Source organism: Ictidomys tridecemlineatus, unplaced genomic scaffold (assembly GCF_052094955.1).
Source record: "Ictidomys tridecemlineatus isolate mIctTri1 unplaced genomic scaffold, mIctTri1.hap1 Scaffold_666, whole genome shotgun sequence".
Taxonomy (NCBI): Eukaryota; Metazoa; Chordata; class Mammalia; order Rodentia; family Sciuridae; genus Ictidomys; species Ictidomys tridecemlineatus.
The window spans coordinates 216108-233391 of record NW_027524676.1 but is presented as its reverse complement, the minus strand read 5'-3'; the positions used below and the strand labels follow the sequence as shown (position 1 = coordinate 233391).

Here is a 17284-nt window from a genome sequence, read left to right as displayed (position 1 = left end):
CCCTGCTTCACTCTTCCTGCTAAGGATTTCTTTAGCTATTCTTGGTCTCTTATTTTTCCAGATGAATTTCATGATTGCTTTTTCTATTTCTATGAGGAATGCCATTGAGATTTTGATTGGAATTGCATTAAATCTATATAGCACTTTTGGTAGTATGGTCATTTTGATAATATTAATTCTGCCTATCCAAGAGCAAGGTCGATCTTTCCAGAAATAGTAAATGAATTCAGCAAAGGAGCAGGATATAAATCAATACCCATAAATCAAAGGCATTTCTGTATATCAGTGACAAAGCCTCTGAGAAGGAAATGAGGAAAACTACTCCATTCACAATAACCTCAAAAAAAATGATACTTGAGAATCAATGAAAGAAGTCAAAGATCTATACAATGAAAACTACAGAACCCTAAAGAGAGAAATCAAAGAAGATCTTAGAAGATGGAAAGATCTACAAATTCCCTTCTTAAAAGGAGAAAGGGAGGAGGAGGGAGAGAGAGAGGGGGAAGGTGGGCAGGGTCAGATCAGAATATGATAGCCCAAAGGGTGAGGTTTTGGCCTGCTGAGAACTTCTAACTGAAGGAGATTGGAATCCCAAAAGCAACCTCAGCAGCAAAGCCTCTGCTCTCCTCTGCCCTCCTGTCCATTCATTCTTCTCTCCCAAAGCCAGTCATAAAACCTAGAAAGCGCTCTCTCTCTCTTTCTCTTTCCTTCCCTCCCTGCTATTCCCTTACTGTCCCCCTACCCTCCCTTACCCCTCCCTTACAAACCCTCATTCCAGACAGGACCTGCCTTAGGTCCAGAAGGAAAGAAAGCTATACAGAGAGGCCAAGAAGAATCTGACCAGACAGGGCTTGCTGGGACCCTGGCAGCCTTTTACCATTAGCTCACACCCCCTTTTCCAGTCATTTCTACATGGCCATACATTCTTCATGGAACATAAACAAAAAAACAGGAGTTTTCCCTGGATCTGTAGGTCTTTATTTCTGAAGGCTTTTAGGTCAAATAAAATTCTATTAAATAATTGTTATGATTTTTAAAATGTAAAGATATATACTAGTTCATAAATTAGAAGAAGCAGTTTATAAAGATAGACTCTTTCTGAAACTCATCTGAATTTTTATTGCAGTTCCTGGACCTTTTATACAGCTGTAGAATTAAGATACTGTATTAGTGGTAAGAGGATAAACAGTCCGGTAAGACAGAATAGAAAACTCAGAAAGTGATTGCCACATGATTTATGATTGAGGTGGGACTGCAGATCAGTGGTGGAAAATGTCAGTCTTTTTAATGAGTAGTGCTGAGACAATTGAGTATTTATGTGAAATTGAATAAAATTAAAGCTCCTACTATACACCGTAGTCAATAATTCTATGTGACATATAGAATTAAGTGTGAATGGCAAAACTATGCTTTCAAGATAATACCTTTATGATTTTGGAGTGGGGTAAGTTTTCTTAAATATGACATAAAAAGCACTGATTGTAAAGGAAGATATTAAGAAATTTTAATATTACTAGCAGTAAGTATTTATCATAATCAGAAGACACCATGGCAGAGAAAAGTCATTCTTAACATTCAAAACTAACACTTGGTGTTAGAAGTTAGCAATGGTTGCTATCTTTTGGAAGAGTGAATTGGATAGGGTGGGGGGAAGGACACTCCCAGGAGGCTGATCATATCTTTCCTAGATCTGATACTAGTTATACAGGTGTATTCACTTTGTGGAAGTTCAGCAAACTGTACTAACAATTTGCGCATTTTAAAATGTATATGCTCTACTTCAACAAAAAGTCTTTATAAAGGAAAACTACTAATAAGCTATTTGTAAAACATTTGTCCAGCAAAATAATAGAGACCTCCTACAGCTCAATAAGATAGACATCTCAATAGAAAATCGAGCAAAATAATTGAACACACTTCAGAAAAGAGGAAATCATACATTTGATTTATTCTAAAAGGTGCTCAACCTTATTAATCTTCAGAGGAATGCAAATTAAAATGATTGATCTCTTTATACCAAAATTGGCTAACATGAAGAATCTGAGAAAACAGTACCTAGTGAGGATGTGGAGCAATGGGAACACTACTGCACTTGGGCTAGGAATAAAAGTTGGCACAACCACCTTGGGAAATGGATTGTCATTACATAGTAGTTATAGAGGTAACATGCCAGGTGACTTAGTGATTCCCCTGTTTCAGAAATGGGTGCTTATGGGCACTAGAAGATGTTAGAAGAGTATTTATAATAGCCTGTTAACTATATCCAAACACTTGAAGTAATTCAAATGTCTATCAACACAAGAATGTGTACATAAACTGTAGCATATTTATACAGCCATGTACTACATAATAGAATGAACTTTTCTGCAGAAAAATTCATATATGATATACATACATATGAATATGTATGTATATATATAAATATAAATGTATACATATTCACATTTTTCATAAAATTTCAGAAGTGTTTCTTAACTTTCTGAAGTTCATCCCAGATGTCCAGGTACAAGCCCCTCTTCTAAAAGTACCCTCATTTGTCAATCAAAGAAGATGCATAAAAGGTATTATGTATATATTTAATGATATCAGCCTGAGCCCATTTAGGTTTGTTAATGCAACAGTGGAATGCAGCCTCCAGGCCTTCCTATTATTGCATTTGTCTGTATTGTCTTCATATTTGTTTAAATTAGAAAGTAATACATTTTTAACAGCACTGTTGAGGTACAATTTGCATTTCATAACATTTCCCTTCTGTAAGTATAAAATTCATCGATTTTTGACACCTCTATAGAGTTTTGCATCTGCCATCACTATACAAGTTCAGAACATTCCCATCACCTCCCAAAATTTCCTCAAGCCACATTTGCCATCAATCAAATGTGTATTTTCAAATGTAGTGTGTTGATTACTTCATGTATTTCAAATAACTCATCATTAAAAGTAGCATAACACATTGTTGAATAGAAACTTGAAAAACATCAACCAAAATCTTTTGTTAAGTGTATTTTGAGGTTCTGTATACATACTTGATTAAAATCAGCTTATTTGCATCTGTTCTCTATTGGTAGTTTCAAAAAAGGGAACATACTGAACAGTTGATTTCTTCCTTCATATGTTCTTGGTGGGTGAATGTTGTCATGTTGTTCTGGGTGGGTTTTAGTTTTAAAAATTTTAGTTGGTTTTGGAAAAAATGTTCAGTTATACAAATGGCCATTTTATATGTCAGTCTGTATAGTACTAATTTCTGAGGGAATAAATCATACAAAATAGAATGAAGAATAGAAGTTAGACTATCTAGTTAAATTAAAACATAAATATCAAATTGTAAATTATTTTCTTTATTAGGAGTAACTAAAGAGAAGAATGTATTGATCAACTGTGATATTAAATGTCTCAGACTTTAGAACAGTATAACAAGTATTTTAAAAGCTTTTCTTGTCTTTGTTCTACCACTTCATATTAAGATGCTGAATATAATATAGAAGTACATATTGAATATAAATATTATGTGAGCATATTATACTATTATGTATCATTGGGCTTCCTCAAGTGATGTTTTTAACATACTTTTATTATACATACTATATACTATTATTATAGAAATTATTATTTCTGCTTAAAGGTGATTGTATGGTTGGGAAATGCAGATATATTATGTATAAATTTAAATATTTTTCTAAAAATGTATAACATCAGATGTTCATGAATTTTGGAAATAAAAATACATAATGCCTAGCTAGTTCCTAAGAGGTAGGCTATATCTTCTGTTTGTCAAAGTATTTACTCTGCATTATTGGTGGAGCTAACTTTTATTGAGGTTTCTCTGTTGCCAGATACTTTATTACCAAGGTTGCCATCAGAACCGGGAATGACATTACTCACTATCAGGATTGAGAAAATTGGTCTGAAAGACGCTGGACAGTGCATCGATCCCTATATTACAGTTAGTGTAAAGGGTAAATAACTGGCAAATTGCATTATGTTTTTTCTCATATGGGACAAAGTTTTTGACAGGGGATGATCTTGTATATGTGACAACTTACTTTAATGCATTCTATAATGAGGCAAAATCCTAGAAGAGATCATAACAGAACATAGTTCGAAAGACTTACAAAAAATATTTCCTACTTATACACTCACTTTTGCTTTTGAGTTTGTATAGATTTTTGCTCTTCAGATTCCATCTAACGTGCAGACTAAACATACACATTATCCTTAAAAGCAGCTACAGCCTTCAGGATGTAGATTAACAATAGCACCCCTCACCTTCTCCTACCCAGTCTATATTCATTTCTCTCCACAAAGCCCAATGTCCTGTTTTCCCATCTCTCCTGCTTCAACCCCTTCTTCTTCCTGTGCTACTGAGGTATCTACTTAGGTGAGTCCTACAGAGGCAGATGAAAATCAGGGGACAGGGAAGTAGGGTGCGTCCATAACATCCATGCCCTGAAAGCAATCCCGTGGGATGATGATGTGATTAAGGAATAAATTATACCATTTTACAGAAATAACTATAGTTAGTACAAACGGCTTATTTTAATCTATAGTTTTGCACCAAAGGAACAGATTGGTGCTGAAATTAAATGGAGGAACTTTTATCAATTGACCACAAAGAAAAACATTTATTTAAAGAACAGAATCCACAGCACTAATACTCGTACACTTTTAAATTCCGATGTTACCAGTTATCAAATATATAGTATACTGGAAAATATTTACATTGTTTGATAGGCCATTTGTAAAACTGCATACTCATTCAGAAAGTATACTTAAAACACAAAAATATTTAATGATGTTGTAAATGTTAAATTACCTTTGAATATGTTATACTGAAATATTTTTATGTAAATATTTTTTAATTATTAAATGTACTAAATTGTTTTTGAGCTTTTTGAGACACATAAATGAATAACACATAAACACTGAGGAGTTATTAAATGAGTCCATGTTGCATTTGACTAAACTGAGATTTTAAAAACCAGAAAATTAAAACTATATATAACGTACCATCTGGTTGTTGTAAATTCAGGGTATGTTGTAAACAGTATAACCAGAATTTAGATAATATATATGAAAAATTATTCATTAACAAAAGGGTTTTTGTTGGCTGTTCTCATCCATTTTTGGTTCTTAACAGGGAAATTATGATAAGGTTAGGTTTAAAGGCTTTTCTAAATAAGTCATACTTGATCAAAGTTAGAAATTGGTGGCAGAGCTCCATTGTGGCAAATTAAATACTCCAGATTTTTTTTTTTTTGCATAGAAAAATATAGTGGGCTATTCCCTAAGAAAAACATGTTTGTTCTTTTTACCACTTCACTATGAAGATCAAGTTTTGTCCACTTGGCCATGTAAAGGCTTCCTTGTCCCCTTCATGAGGTCTCCTATCCAGTCTATATATATTCATTTCTCTCCACATACCCCATGAACTTCAACAACTGTCACATACTTGCTCACACCAAATAGGAATCTCTTAACCTGAGAATCTCCTCTCAGCTCTTTCCATGCCTCTTTAGGAACTGTAACCTTTGCAGTTTCTATATTTTCCGTCTGTATATGTGAATGCTCATAAGCAGAAACTTTTCTCCAGATCTGAATGGCATAGATTTAACTCCTGTGCAAGATACACCTGTGGCTTCAAGAAAAGAAGATACATATGTTCATTTTAATGTGGACATTGAGCTCCAGAAGCATATTGAAAAATTAACCAAAGGTTTGTAATTATCAGTTACTGACTTCTTAAGGACACAGTACTTATCTGGGTTTGTGTTCATAGTGTACTTAACACAAGATCTTATGTCACATAGTTATGAATATTGACTTAAAGTCAAATCAATTTTTTTAAAATATGAGAATTAGCAGTTGCATTATCTAGTTGTGTAATAATGTGGTTAAATATTATTTGATAGGGAAGTTTTTCTCATAATACAGAGTTAAGGAAGCAGGTTCCCTAATAATTACCTTAAGTCCTTTTAGGAACCTAATGATTACTTTCTAACAGTTAAATTATTTTTTTTCTTTCAATAAGATGCATTGGGTAAAAAGATAGTATAACTGGCAGTTAGTTTGTAAGAATATGGAAAGGACAATCTGGGTGTGGTTGTTTCAGGAGGGAGAGAAATGATATAAGGTAGAATTTTTTTTAAAGGAACTCTTAAATTTCTATTCTATCTAATATTGGTGCTTATTGAAACCATTTTTATAGGTACTGCTGATACTTAAGTAACTTCTGTTTTTCTTGTAGTATTTAATATTTTATATTCTTTGGTAGTTTATGATTCTACCTGTGTACATAACTTACATTCTTGCTATAAAATTTTGTTGTACTTTGTAGAATTAAATGATATGGAGAAATGTCACTCAGACATGCTAGTACCAGAGCTTGGAGTGACAGCCACAGTGAGTTATCAACAGTTGTGTCATCAGACTGTTTGACACGTTACTTTGTAAAATCATAGGCTTCTGGTGACACATAAGAAATGTGTGGTCTCTGGCTTATGTTGTTTGTTTTAATTCCTTAGGTGCAGCTATCTTCTTTGAATTCAAACACTACAAGCTTACAAAAAGGTTTACCAGCACCAAATGTTTTGCTTTCATGGAGATGGATGAGATTAAACCTGGGCCAACTGTAATAGAACTGTAAGTGATATACATATAGGATTCATACTGTTCTAATGGTTACTAGTTCATGTTTCTTCTTAGTCCCTCTTATCGAGAATGTAACATTGGAGTAGATCAATCATCAAAGTATTTTAAATCTATTGTGGTTACAGATACAAGAAACCCACTGACTTTAAAAGAAATTGCAGTTATTGACCAAGAAACCACTTTATCTTCATCTACATCAAACTTTGCACAAGGAATGATTCTGACATGAGTAATGTCTAATTTCTGTGAATTTTACCACTCAGTAGAAACCATCATAGCTCTGTGTAGCATATTCATCCTTCAGGAGGCAGGAAGTGAGCCGTACCTATAGGCCAGTGAGTCCATTGCAAAGCTGTACCACAGAACTAAAGTCCAGCACCTCATTGATATGACTCCTTTGGATACAGGTTTATTGTAGATTTTGAAACTTGTTTTTACTTTCCTATTAATTGTGCAATTAATAGTCTATTTCCTAATTTACCACTGTTCCTACCCTGCTTCCTGGAACAATACTGCTGTGGTAGGTATGCTCATCTTCAAACTTAATACAGCAATAAGAATGTGCTAGGATTTACACATTTGCTCACTTTTGCTCCAATATGGTCTTTTGATTTGAATTAACTTCAAACTTTTGAATTGAAGTGGGTAGGATAGTACCAGATTGCTTTGAAAGGAAATTGGATTAGTTATGGTCTGTCTTATAGGCTGTTCCTTAGAGCTGGCCTAAATTCACCCTCATCTGATAGTTCTACTTAGAAATAGTGTGCCTTGATCAGATCAATATCCTATATGGGAGTGTTCCCCAGATTGTAGCTGTGATTTTTTTTTCCAGATGACCAGATTGTTTTTCTGAAAGTGAGCACATTTTTAGTCATGTTGATTAGTTGTTCTACATCACATTGCTATTGTTTCTAGGGTTAACATTAATGATTCTAGGGTTAACATTAAAACCATCTCAGAATAATTACAAATTTTGGAGTGGGTTTACATCTTCTAAATCATGTCATCTAAAAAATTGAGTCAGATGCTAATGAGATACTTTAGGAACAACTGCTGTTTTTCTGACAACTGATTGTGAAACCTTAAAACCTGCATACCTTGTCTTTATATAAAGTGATGAGTATGTGTTGAGAGCCACAGCCAAAGGGGCCCCAGCAAACTTCCAGCTGCCAGAAAGCTTCAGACTGCCAGCTGATGATTGGCTCACAGTGGCCCCAGCAACATCTAGCTGATTGGCTCCTCTGCGGTGATGTTCATTGGGCTGTTTCCCTGCCCTTCAGACTGCCAGCTGATGATTGGCTCACAGCGGCCCCAGCAACATCTAGCTGATTGGCTCCTCCACGGAGCTGCTCATTGGTGACTTCTTTGGCTCTGCCCACGCAACCCAGCCAATCGGCCTCAAGAGCAGGAGGATTGTGGGAGGCTGAGAGGCTGGTGTGGGGGTGAGAGGCTTGTGGAAGCCGGTGGTGGCAGTTGGGCTCTGAGGGTTTTTTCCCTGAGGAGCTGTTTTGTTTGGCGTTTGTAGTTCTAAAAATAAAGTTAGTTTCTTTTTGACAAGTGGCTCCTGATTTGTGCCAAGCCAGACTTCGGCAAGTATGAAAAATCTGGAAAGATATTTTATTTTTTTTAATATAGGTAGATATGACTGCCATTTATTTCCTATTTAGATATATTGACATTCATATAAAAATATGCAGGTCATTAGCCTATTATAATTTCACTATTTACATTACTTTTAACTTGATGAGACATAAATAAAACTTTCATAGTACACAAGGTGCATATTTGATACACAGAACATAAAGATTTGTGAGGAGCTTTTTTGTGGGTTACATGTAGAACCCACGTATTTTAATATTCACTATTTTAAATGAACAATGCATGAAGGGAATGCAATACTTGGCCTATTTTTAAAATAGTGTAAACCCTAATCATACCATCCGTTTGCTTTTTAAAACAAATAATAGTTGTTTTAGCCCTTGCACTTCAAGAGATCTAGTCTTTAATTTTTCAGTTGTCTGTTAGGTCAGTTTTGTTTACTAGACTCATAAAACTATATGAGCCTGAAAGAATTATCAACCAAATTTAATCTTTTCTTTCATCTGGATTGGGTTAATTTCACAAGTGCAAAAATAGTTCAGTCTACAGTAGTTCTAGGAAATGAAGAATTTGCCTTAATAAAATGTTCACTCAACTGAAACTCTGAGTAGTCAAAATTTCCAGACTGTAAACTTCTCAAGAGAAGGGCCTCATCTTCTCCATGTCATGTAAACTTTCCAAGGTGCTTGGCAGCAGTCTGTACCCTGTGGAGTACTCAGTACCTTTTTGTTTGATGTTACTGATGTTTGATGTTGCTCCCTTAAAATCTGCTATTAAAATGTAGCAAAACGGATACATTGTTCTTTCTGTTCTCTCATACTATAAAACATGTATATCAAAGTGATAATTTTAAAAAAAAACAAACCTTTTTTTTTTTTTGGTTGTAGATGGACACAGTACCTTTATATTTATATGTGGTGCTGAGGATCAAACCCAGTGCCTCACATGCAACCCCAGCCCCTCAAAGTGATAATTTATATGAAGAAACATTTAGCATCCTTCACATAAGAATGCTTTTATTTAACCTCTATTTATTTATGTGGTGCTGAGGATTAAACCCAGGGCCTTGTCTGTGCTAGGCAAGTACTCTACCACTGAGCCACAACCCCAGCTTCCACCAAAGAATGGGGTTATATGAAAAAAAAAAGAGGATGCTTTGTATGAATGTCTTTCATCAGCATTAAACAAACTTAAATTGAACATTGTCATCAGCTTAGCTTTAATTCAGACCTGAATGACCAAACCTCCCCCCCCCAAAAAAAGGTGATTTTATCTTGAAGCAGTTAACACAAAGCAATCTGTATCTCACAAATTAGTTGTTTAAATTTACTTTCTAGTGTGGGAGGAGATGAGTTACTGGACAATAATTACAACTATAGCAATAATACTTTCAGGTTGAAACACTACTGCTTCACAAATGAAATGATTTTAGTAACTAAATTCAAACACAACTTGCTGGAGAGGACTTCTAAAACTTTTGAGATACAAAAGTATACTTGAATCAAGGGACAGTATTCTCTACACAACCTGTATATGGGCAGCTACCTTGGGCTTTGCTACAGAAGTGGTACAATCAATCAGATGGATGTAAGGAGAGGCAACTATGGGTGGGTTCAGAACTGCTCAGATAAACTACGTAGAATGCATTATAACTTACTAATAGAATAAATACAAAAAAGGCTTTAGAGGGAAAACTACTGTTGCTTTGAATAAAATAATAAATCTGCCTTTTCTTGAAAATCTATCTTCCTAGCTGACATCACCTTTATTTAAATGCTATTTTAAAATTAGAAGTTAAGTAACTTCAGCATTGCCTTGTGTCCTGTAGAGGTTGAAAGATACATTCAAAATGTGTTTGTGACTTAAATTTTATTTTACATGGTTAAAAATGGCGTAAGCTATTATATGGTTTTCCTCTTACACACAGCTGCTGCTTCTAATATTAAATGGAGGTTATGTAGATAGAATTTGAGTCCTTTAGGAAGAATTCATTTTTATTCTGAGTTATCTTCAGTAGTTTAGAGATTTTGTTTCACAGAGATTTTGTTTCACACTGAAGCTTTTGCCCCTATTTTGAGAATACTTAGGGGACATAAAAAAACAATGATATGTTATGTTCTAGGTTTCAACAATCCTATTACTTTCTAGAATTTAAAAGAATGGAAGAATATGGTCTAGCAGTAAACAAAAGTATCAGGCTTTTATAATTTTATTTAAATCTTAAACCTCTTAAAATGTACTGTTAAAATTGCTGTAATTAAAATTACAGTTCTGGAGAGCTAGTTCTTAGAAACATTGTTTTAAAGACAGTAGTTACAGATCCAGGACTTGCTTTAATTGTTTTTTAAATAAAATATGTTTGAGTATCTATCAAAAAAAAAGAATTTAATTCAGCCCGTAGTTGCTGAGTAAAGACATTATAAGCCTTAGAGTTTCATTCATTCTTAGAGGATTATACTTTTCTAATTTTTTTATCATATTCCTTGAAAATCAGTGGGAAGGTATGGGAAAGAGAAGAGTGTGTTGTGTACATTTTTAAAAAGAAATTTCCTTATTTTTTATAGACACAACATACCACCTTATATTTTACTGTTACAATGCAATAATGGCAAAAGCAGTAGCTCTTGCTACTAATGTAAACTCATTCTCAGAAAAGCATTCTCACATGGACAGTGGTTAGAAAAAAGTACATGAATGTGCTACAAAAATAGAGCCACAAGACTTCTCACAAGTAAAAGAAATCCTCTGTAGAAGTCCACAGTTGACCAAGGTCCAGCCTCCTTAACAGTGAGCAACAGGGAATATGCTGCCAAGTCACTATCTTCAGTTCTGAGAGTGCGTTTACATGCTTCCCCAATGGCACAAAATCTCATGACGATCCAATGAATCAACAGACACTTGGGAAATATTAATAAACAATTTTTATGAACTATTACAACAAAGAACTTCAGCAAGAAGGAAAATGATGTTTATGATCTTTGAGTAAACATTTTTAGCCCAACAGTCTCTGCGACCAGATATTGAAAGAGAAAAAATATCAAGCTTATAAAACACCATTTCTCTGTTATCAACTGGAATACACTAATAATAGGATAATGGAAATACATGTTCTTAAAGCATTTCCACAGGAAATGTCCATAATTATGACATTCTAAATCATTTAGCAATTGTATATGCTACATTAACTAAAACAAAGGTATTCCTTATTGCACATTTTTAAATTGGAAGGATACTCTAGCTTAAGTGGGGGATATTTAGGGGGAAAATATTTTGGCTCAAAATGTATACTGCACCAAGGCAGCTTCATTCTGAAAACATAAACCATTTAAAATAAACTTTTATATTTTGAAGCCAATAATCCAATAATCCTTTAACTCTGACTAAGTGTCAGAGGTTAATTTTATGGGCCCTGTTTTTAAGGCCTGTGAACAGCCCTCACTACTCTTGAGAATTAGGTGGAGTTTCATCTTTAAAGCCTGAAGGCATTAAGTCTTTTGCAGCAGGTGGTGGCCCATAGTCTTGGGGACCATGAGTTGGAGGTGGTAATGGGGCACCAGGAATGAAGTACTCTCTTGGGCCAAATGAGCCTAAAGGTCTAAATGGTGCTGGTGCAGGTCCTGGAAAAAAATCACGAGGGTCAAAAGGCAAATCCCATTTTCCAGGTGTAACACCTGGTGCATATTCTCTGAAGCCTATTGGTGGACGCATACCAGGACCTGGAAAATAAAAAGGAAGTTATGTAAATACCAGAAATTTCTGAACTAGGGTGATTTCAAGTATGTTAATATAGTCTTTAATGTCTCCCAAGCCTAGAACATCAGCTGGTGAACATCCTGACTTGCCAGATGAGGCAAACTGAGATGGAACAAGTTTAGGTTATAGCCTTTGACCAACCAGCCATGAAGCAACATATTAAGGATTTAACATGGCTCTACCTAGCTCCAGGCTTGTCTTTTTTCTTTCCCTACTATATAATTGCAGAATTATTTCTATCTCACAAGAGCTCCATTTATATTTGGAAGTATTACCATGACAAGATGATAGATTATGAAATAAGAACTTTACTACATCAAAGAAATTTTGATAAAAGGAAAGCTCACTATCTATTAGTGTATCCATTAAAAATTCATGAAGTATTTCAGCATGGACTTTACACATGCCATCAGAATCAAGGTGCACGCATGCCCTCCTGGAAAAGGCCTTCCACAGCCACCTAATTAAACCAGGAACATTTATTAGGTAACTGTTAAATCCTCTTTAACACTTCCCTCTGACTTTTTTCAAGGTAAGGAGGGTTTGACTTTTCCTTTTCTATATTCTATAACCTACTGCTTATGCTTCCATTATGGGTGATTACAAACTATGTTATAGGATTTTCATATCTGTGACAAAATTTTAAGTTATGGCATGCGTCTCATCCACCTTTCCATCTATTGCAGTGCATATCAACAGATTTTCAACAAACATCTGCAGAAGTAATATTTCTGGCTTTTCTGTATATAGCCCCTTATCCTTGTCTATGAGAGATAGCTATTGCCTATCTCAGTATAAGATTATGTAGTGTCCCATATGTCCCAGAAAACTGGAGGAAAAGTTAAAATGTACTCAGCTTTATCCTTTCATTGTTAAGACCTGAGATAGCAACCAACTGTTTTAGCAAGCAATAGAAGTGGAAGATGAATGTGATTTATAAGTCAATCACTACTGTTCAGATCATCATACCAAATGGTGGAGGAATTGGCCGAGGCCCAAAAGGCCCACCGAGCTGAAGTGGCGGTCCATACCAAATGGGAGGTGGTGGAGGCCGTCCCATCAGGGGTCCCATGAAGGGTACCCCTGAGAAAGGAGGGGGCCCTTTCATAGCCATATGAACCTGCAATTTAAGATTTGAAAGCAGTTAAAAGTTTTAAAATTCCTATGTATTAAGACAAAGTACCAATACCTATAAAAGCTAAAACCCAAAACCTGTCCAGAGAACACCATCAGTGCAACAAAACTCTACCCACCCCTCCTGTGTATTCCCACTGACAGCTTACAGAAGTTGGAAGGATGCCACAAGAGGGAGCAGTTTGTTACTGATTATATCTGCACAGGAAAGGGAAAGGCAATAGGACTGGCAGGGGTTATTAACAGAGGTGATTTCTGACCAGTATGTCATGCTGTATTCACTACAATCTATTTCAAAGGGAGTCCCCCCATCCCCATCACTTCCCTTTCATCACAATAGCTCATTACTTCCATATTAAGAATGAACAGAATAAAATGAAAAATCCATTCTCTACTCATGTAATAATAGCTACTATTCTACTATATCTTCAGTAAGTCTTTCATATATTATTCAACCTCTGAGATCTTTAAGTAGACTGTCTTGTTTTAAATAAGAAGGAACAAAAGCAAATGGGATATCATAATTTGTTGAAGGCCACACTGCATATTAAGGAACTCAATCCCAGGTTTGCCTCCAAGCCATACTTTTCCCACCTCTATTCCTCTCTAACAATGGGTCTTTGCTCTCTTTTAAATCTTCTACTACAAAGGGGTTTGGGGTCTTATCTAAGCTGCCCTTAGATTTCTCTAGAGATGTATATTTCTGAAATATATATACACTGGAACTTGAGAAGTATTTTCCATCACAGTGCTATATACACAAATTAGGAAGACAAGCCTTTAATATTTACTTTCATTTACTGTACACCATTTGAGATATTGATTTATCATTTCCTATGAGTAGTGGGTTTGAAACTAAACAATTAAAAATTTATTTTATTATAGAGCTGCAGAAGACCTACTAGATATAATAGCAACACAGTTACAAGAGAATACACTTATGTGAACAAATGAGACCATTTTTTGGGACTGGCTCAAGAGGTCATTTCAGATGATCATTGTTTCACAGAAAATCTGATACCAATCTAATTCAAATCACTCAAAATAGGGTTTGCACAAATGGAGGAATTCTTAAATAACATTCTTCCAAACAAAAATAAAAATGATGAATTATATAATTTATAATGAATTTACTTTGCCTTAGAACATTCAATACAAAACACCATATAAAGTTAGAGTGATAACTTTTCACATTCTGTAGTTCATTATAGTTGTACACACTTAAGCAACATTCCCAAGTTAAAGAGAAAAGTAAGCTCAATATTGCATGCAGTTTAAAGCAAACAAGATCAGTGTCATGCTCTGAATATCCTTCCCATAAATGCACAGAATAAAACCCAATTCAGTTCTCAACCTCTAAGTACTTACTCCAACTGGATGCTCAGTCAAAGAAGTAAGGGTGGAGACTGAGGGGGTCTCAGGTTCTTGGGGAACAGTTTGCTTTTTAAAAAACAAATGGGATAGTACAAATAGAACACAAAGAAGGATAAAGCAAAGAGCAAGTACTGTAGGAAAGCTACATGTTCCTGCATGACCACATGATTCACAGTAACTACAGAACTTACCTTGCCCTCATTCGTCACCTTAGCTGGAGAAGAACTTCTGGAGCTGCTGTTCATGTGAGCTGGACCACATCCTGAGTCTGTTAGAGATCAAAGAATGGATTCAGACTATTCTAACATGAAAAGAATAAAAATCCTCCATCCACAATTACAGATTCTTTGAAATTACTTGGTCCCTTTACCAGAGGCAACGGGTTTCCCAGATGCCTCAGAAGACCAGTACGAGGTAAAGGTCCATCCATTGACCTTGGGAAAGAAAGATCAGAGCCCTTGTATGTATTTTTCAGAAGAAATAAACCACTGGTGGACAGGTCAGGGTTCAACAATAACTAGAAAGCAACATGAAAAATGGGTTGCCCAGGGGTTGGTGTCATAGCTCAGTTATAGAGTGTTTGCCTAGCATGTGTGAGGCACTGGGTTTGATTCTCAGCACACATTTAAAAAATAAATAAAGATATCATGTCCATCTACAATTAAAAATATTTTTTAAATGGGTTGCCCAATACGTAAATCACAATTTATGAAGAGACTTAAGTAAAATAAAGAACTGCCTTGGGTTGATAGAACAGGAGATTAATAAGTACTGGTCCTAAACTTTAAGCTATAGACTTAAAGTACGTGTAGGCTGGCTTTTCTTTAGTCTGTATAACCTGACTTCCAATCTTACCAAGACTACAGTCCTATTTAGAATTTGAAATAAGATTCAGTATTTCATGTTGGAAATATGTATGCTACATAAAGTTTAAGGCTACTTTTATAATATTTGGGAAAGGAACACCATAGAGATTTAATTTAAAGATAAAGGTTTACACTTCGCAGTGTAAAATTTAAAAGAAAAAAAACAATACAGGGACCTCCAGGAAAAAAAAATGTTTTCTATTCTAGAACAGATTTTCCAGAAAACATTCACTAAGATAAAGTAAGAAATTATCTTCTATATATTGTACAGGCCCAAATTCAATGTTTTCATTAGAATATTCAAAAGGGGAAAAAAAAACCTTGAAGCAGTTTACTATAAAGCAACATGTGAATGTTCACCAAATCCGTTTCTAGGCATATCTTTTTGATTAAGAGTAGCAGAAGGAGGTCTCCCAGCTGGCTCTGCTGTCAGTGGAGGGGAACATTCTCCACCACTCATGGGGGATGGACCAAAAGAGCCATTATGGCTCAGTGGACCTAAAGACCTTACTACTTTAAGGCAGCCTTCTCCCTGACACCAACCCTCATCTCCTGCTTTAGCAAATCATTCAGATTATTTCATAACCATTACACACAGAAATAAAAAGTAATTTACATACATTCTGCACCAAGAAATAAAATAGCTCCTTTTACAAAGTGCCCCCTACCTCTCTGAGGAGGATTTTGTAAATCTGGTCTTCCCAGCATAGGTTTTACAATCCCGGGTTCATCTTGACGCACTGCGATCTTTTGGGTCATTTCCAATAGTCTTGAATATTGAGAAAGAATGGACTGAATTATGAAACAGCAATCTATTCCTTCATAGATAATATGTAGCATAACCTTAAAACACTATAAAACATAGGAAGATACCAAAATCACATACTTCTGTCTCAAATTAGCAACTTCCCTTTTCTCTTCAGCTATAGCTCTTTCTGCAGAACGAGCTTTGAGCTATTAAAGAGAAAATATTCAAATTCAGTAGCAGTAGGCTATGCACAAAATAAAGAAAAGGGGAAAAAAAATCTTACCCAATTATCATGAGCTTTCTTCTCATGCATAGCAATCTGAAAAAGACAATACATTAAAAAATATGTTTTTAGGGACTCATTATAATAGCCTATAATTGTCTGTATTAGATATCAAGAAATTCTGCAACTACAGGACAGTATTAATGACTACCTGGTTTTTAAACGAGTGCTTGGTTTTCTGTAATGCTTCTTCCATCTCTTCAATTCTCCGCCTAAGAATTACAACAATTGAATAACATTTGAAACATTTCTGACCATTTTCCCTTTATTCCATCAGCTATACGTTTAAAGACTTTATCATACATAAGAAAAACATTTCTATAGTTATATGAATCCAGTGTGATCAAAACTAATACTACAGGCCAGGTGCAATGCCACATGCCAGTAATCCCAATGATTGGGAAGCTGAGGCAGGAGGATCACAAGTTTGAGGTCAGTCTCAGCAATTAAGTGGGAACCTATGCAACTGAGACCCTGTCTCAAATTAAAAAAAAAAAAAAAAAAGGTCTAAGGATGTAGCTTAGTAGTAAAGCACCAAAAATAAATAAATAAATAAATAAATAAATAAAATAAAGACCCAATACTAATAACTTCTTTATCATTTAATTGCTAGAGATTCTGAATGATAAATTATAATTTCCTTAACTGTTCATCAGTGTGTTCTCAAGTAATTCTGCTAGAAATATCTTCCTCCTTAAAACTTTTTTTCTTTTTTTCAAATTATATCCATAAAAGATTTCCAAGGTCTATCAAATGCCACACTTTTGTGGGTCTTGATACATCACACAGCAAACTGATTTCTTAAAGAATTACTACAACATACAAAACCCCCAGAACTGTTTGCATTGACCAAGTTCCCTATGGTCTTGCCCATTGGGT

General features: G+C 35.0%; 1 protein-coding gene and 1 pseudogene across 1 annotated transcript; one reads left to right on the top strand and one right to left on the bottom strand.

Moving 5' to 3' along the window:
* The first annotated feature begins 3840 nt into the window (after window positions 1-3840).
* On the top strand, window positions 3841-6658 carry LOC144374375 (axin interactor, dorsalization-associated protein-like). Its single transcript, XM_078037228.1, has 3 exons — window positions 3841-3956; window positions 5591-5713; window positions 6522-6658. Exons 1-3 carry the CDS (start codon window positions 3869-3871, stop codon window positions 6641-6643), a joined length of 333 nt encoding a protein of 110 aa, XP_077893354.1. The 5' UTR covers window positions 3841-3868; the 3' UTR covers window positions 6644-6658.
* A 4492-nt stretch (window positions 6659-11150) lies between these two features.
* The window catches only part of LOC144374374 (transport and Golgi organization protein 1 homolog), a 142852-nt pseudogene continuing 136718 nt past the window's right edge, over window positions 11151-17284 (bottom strand).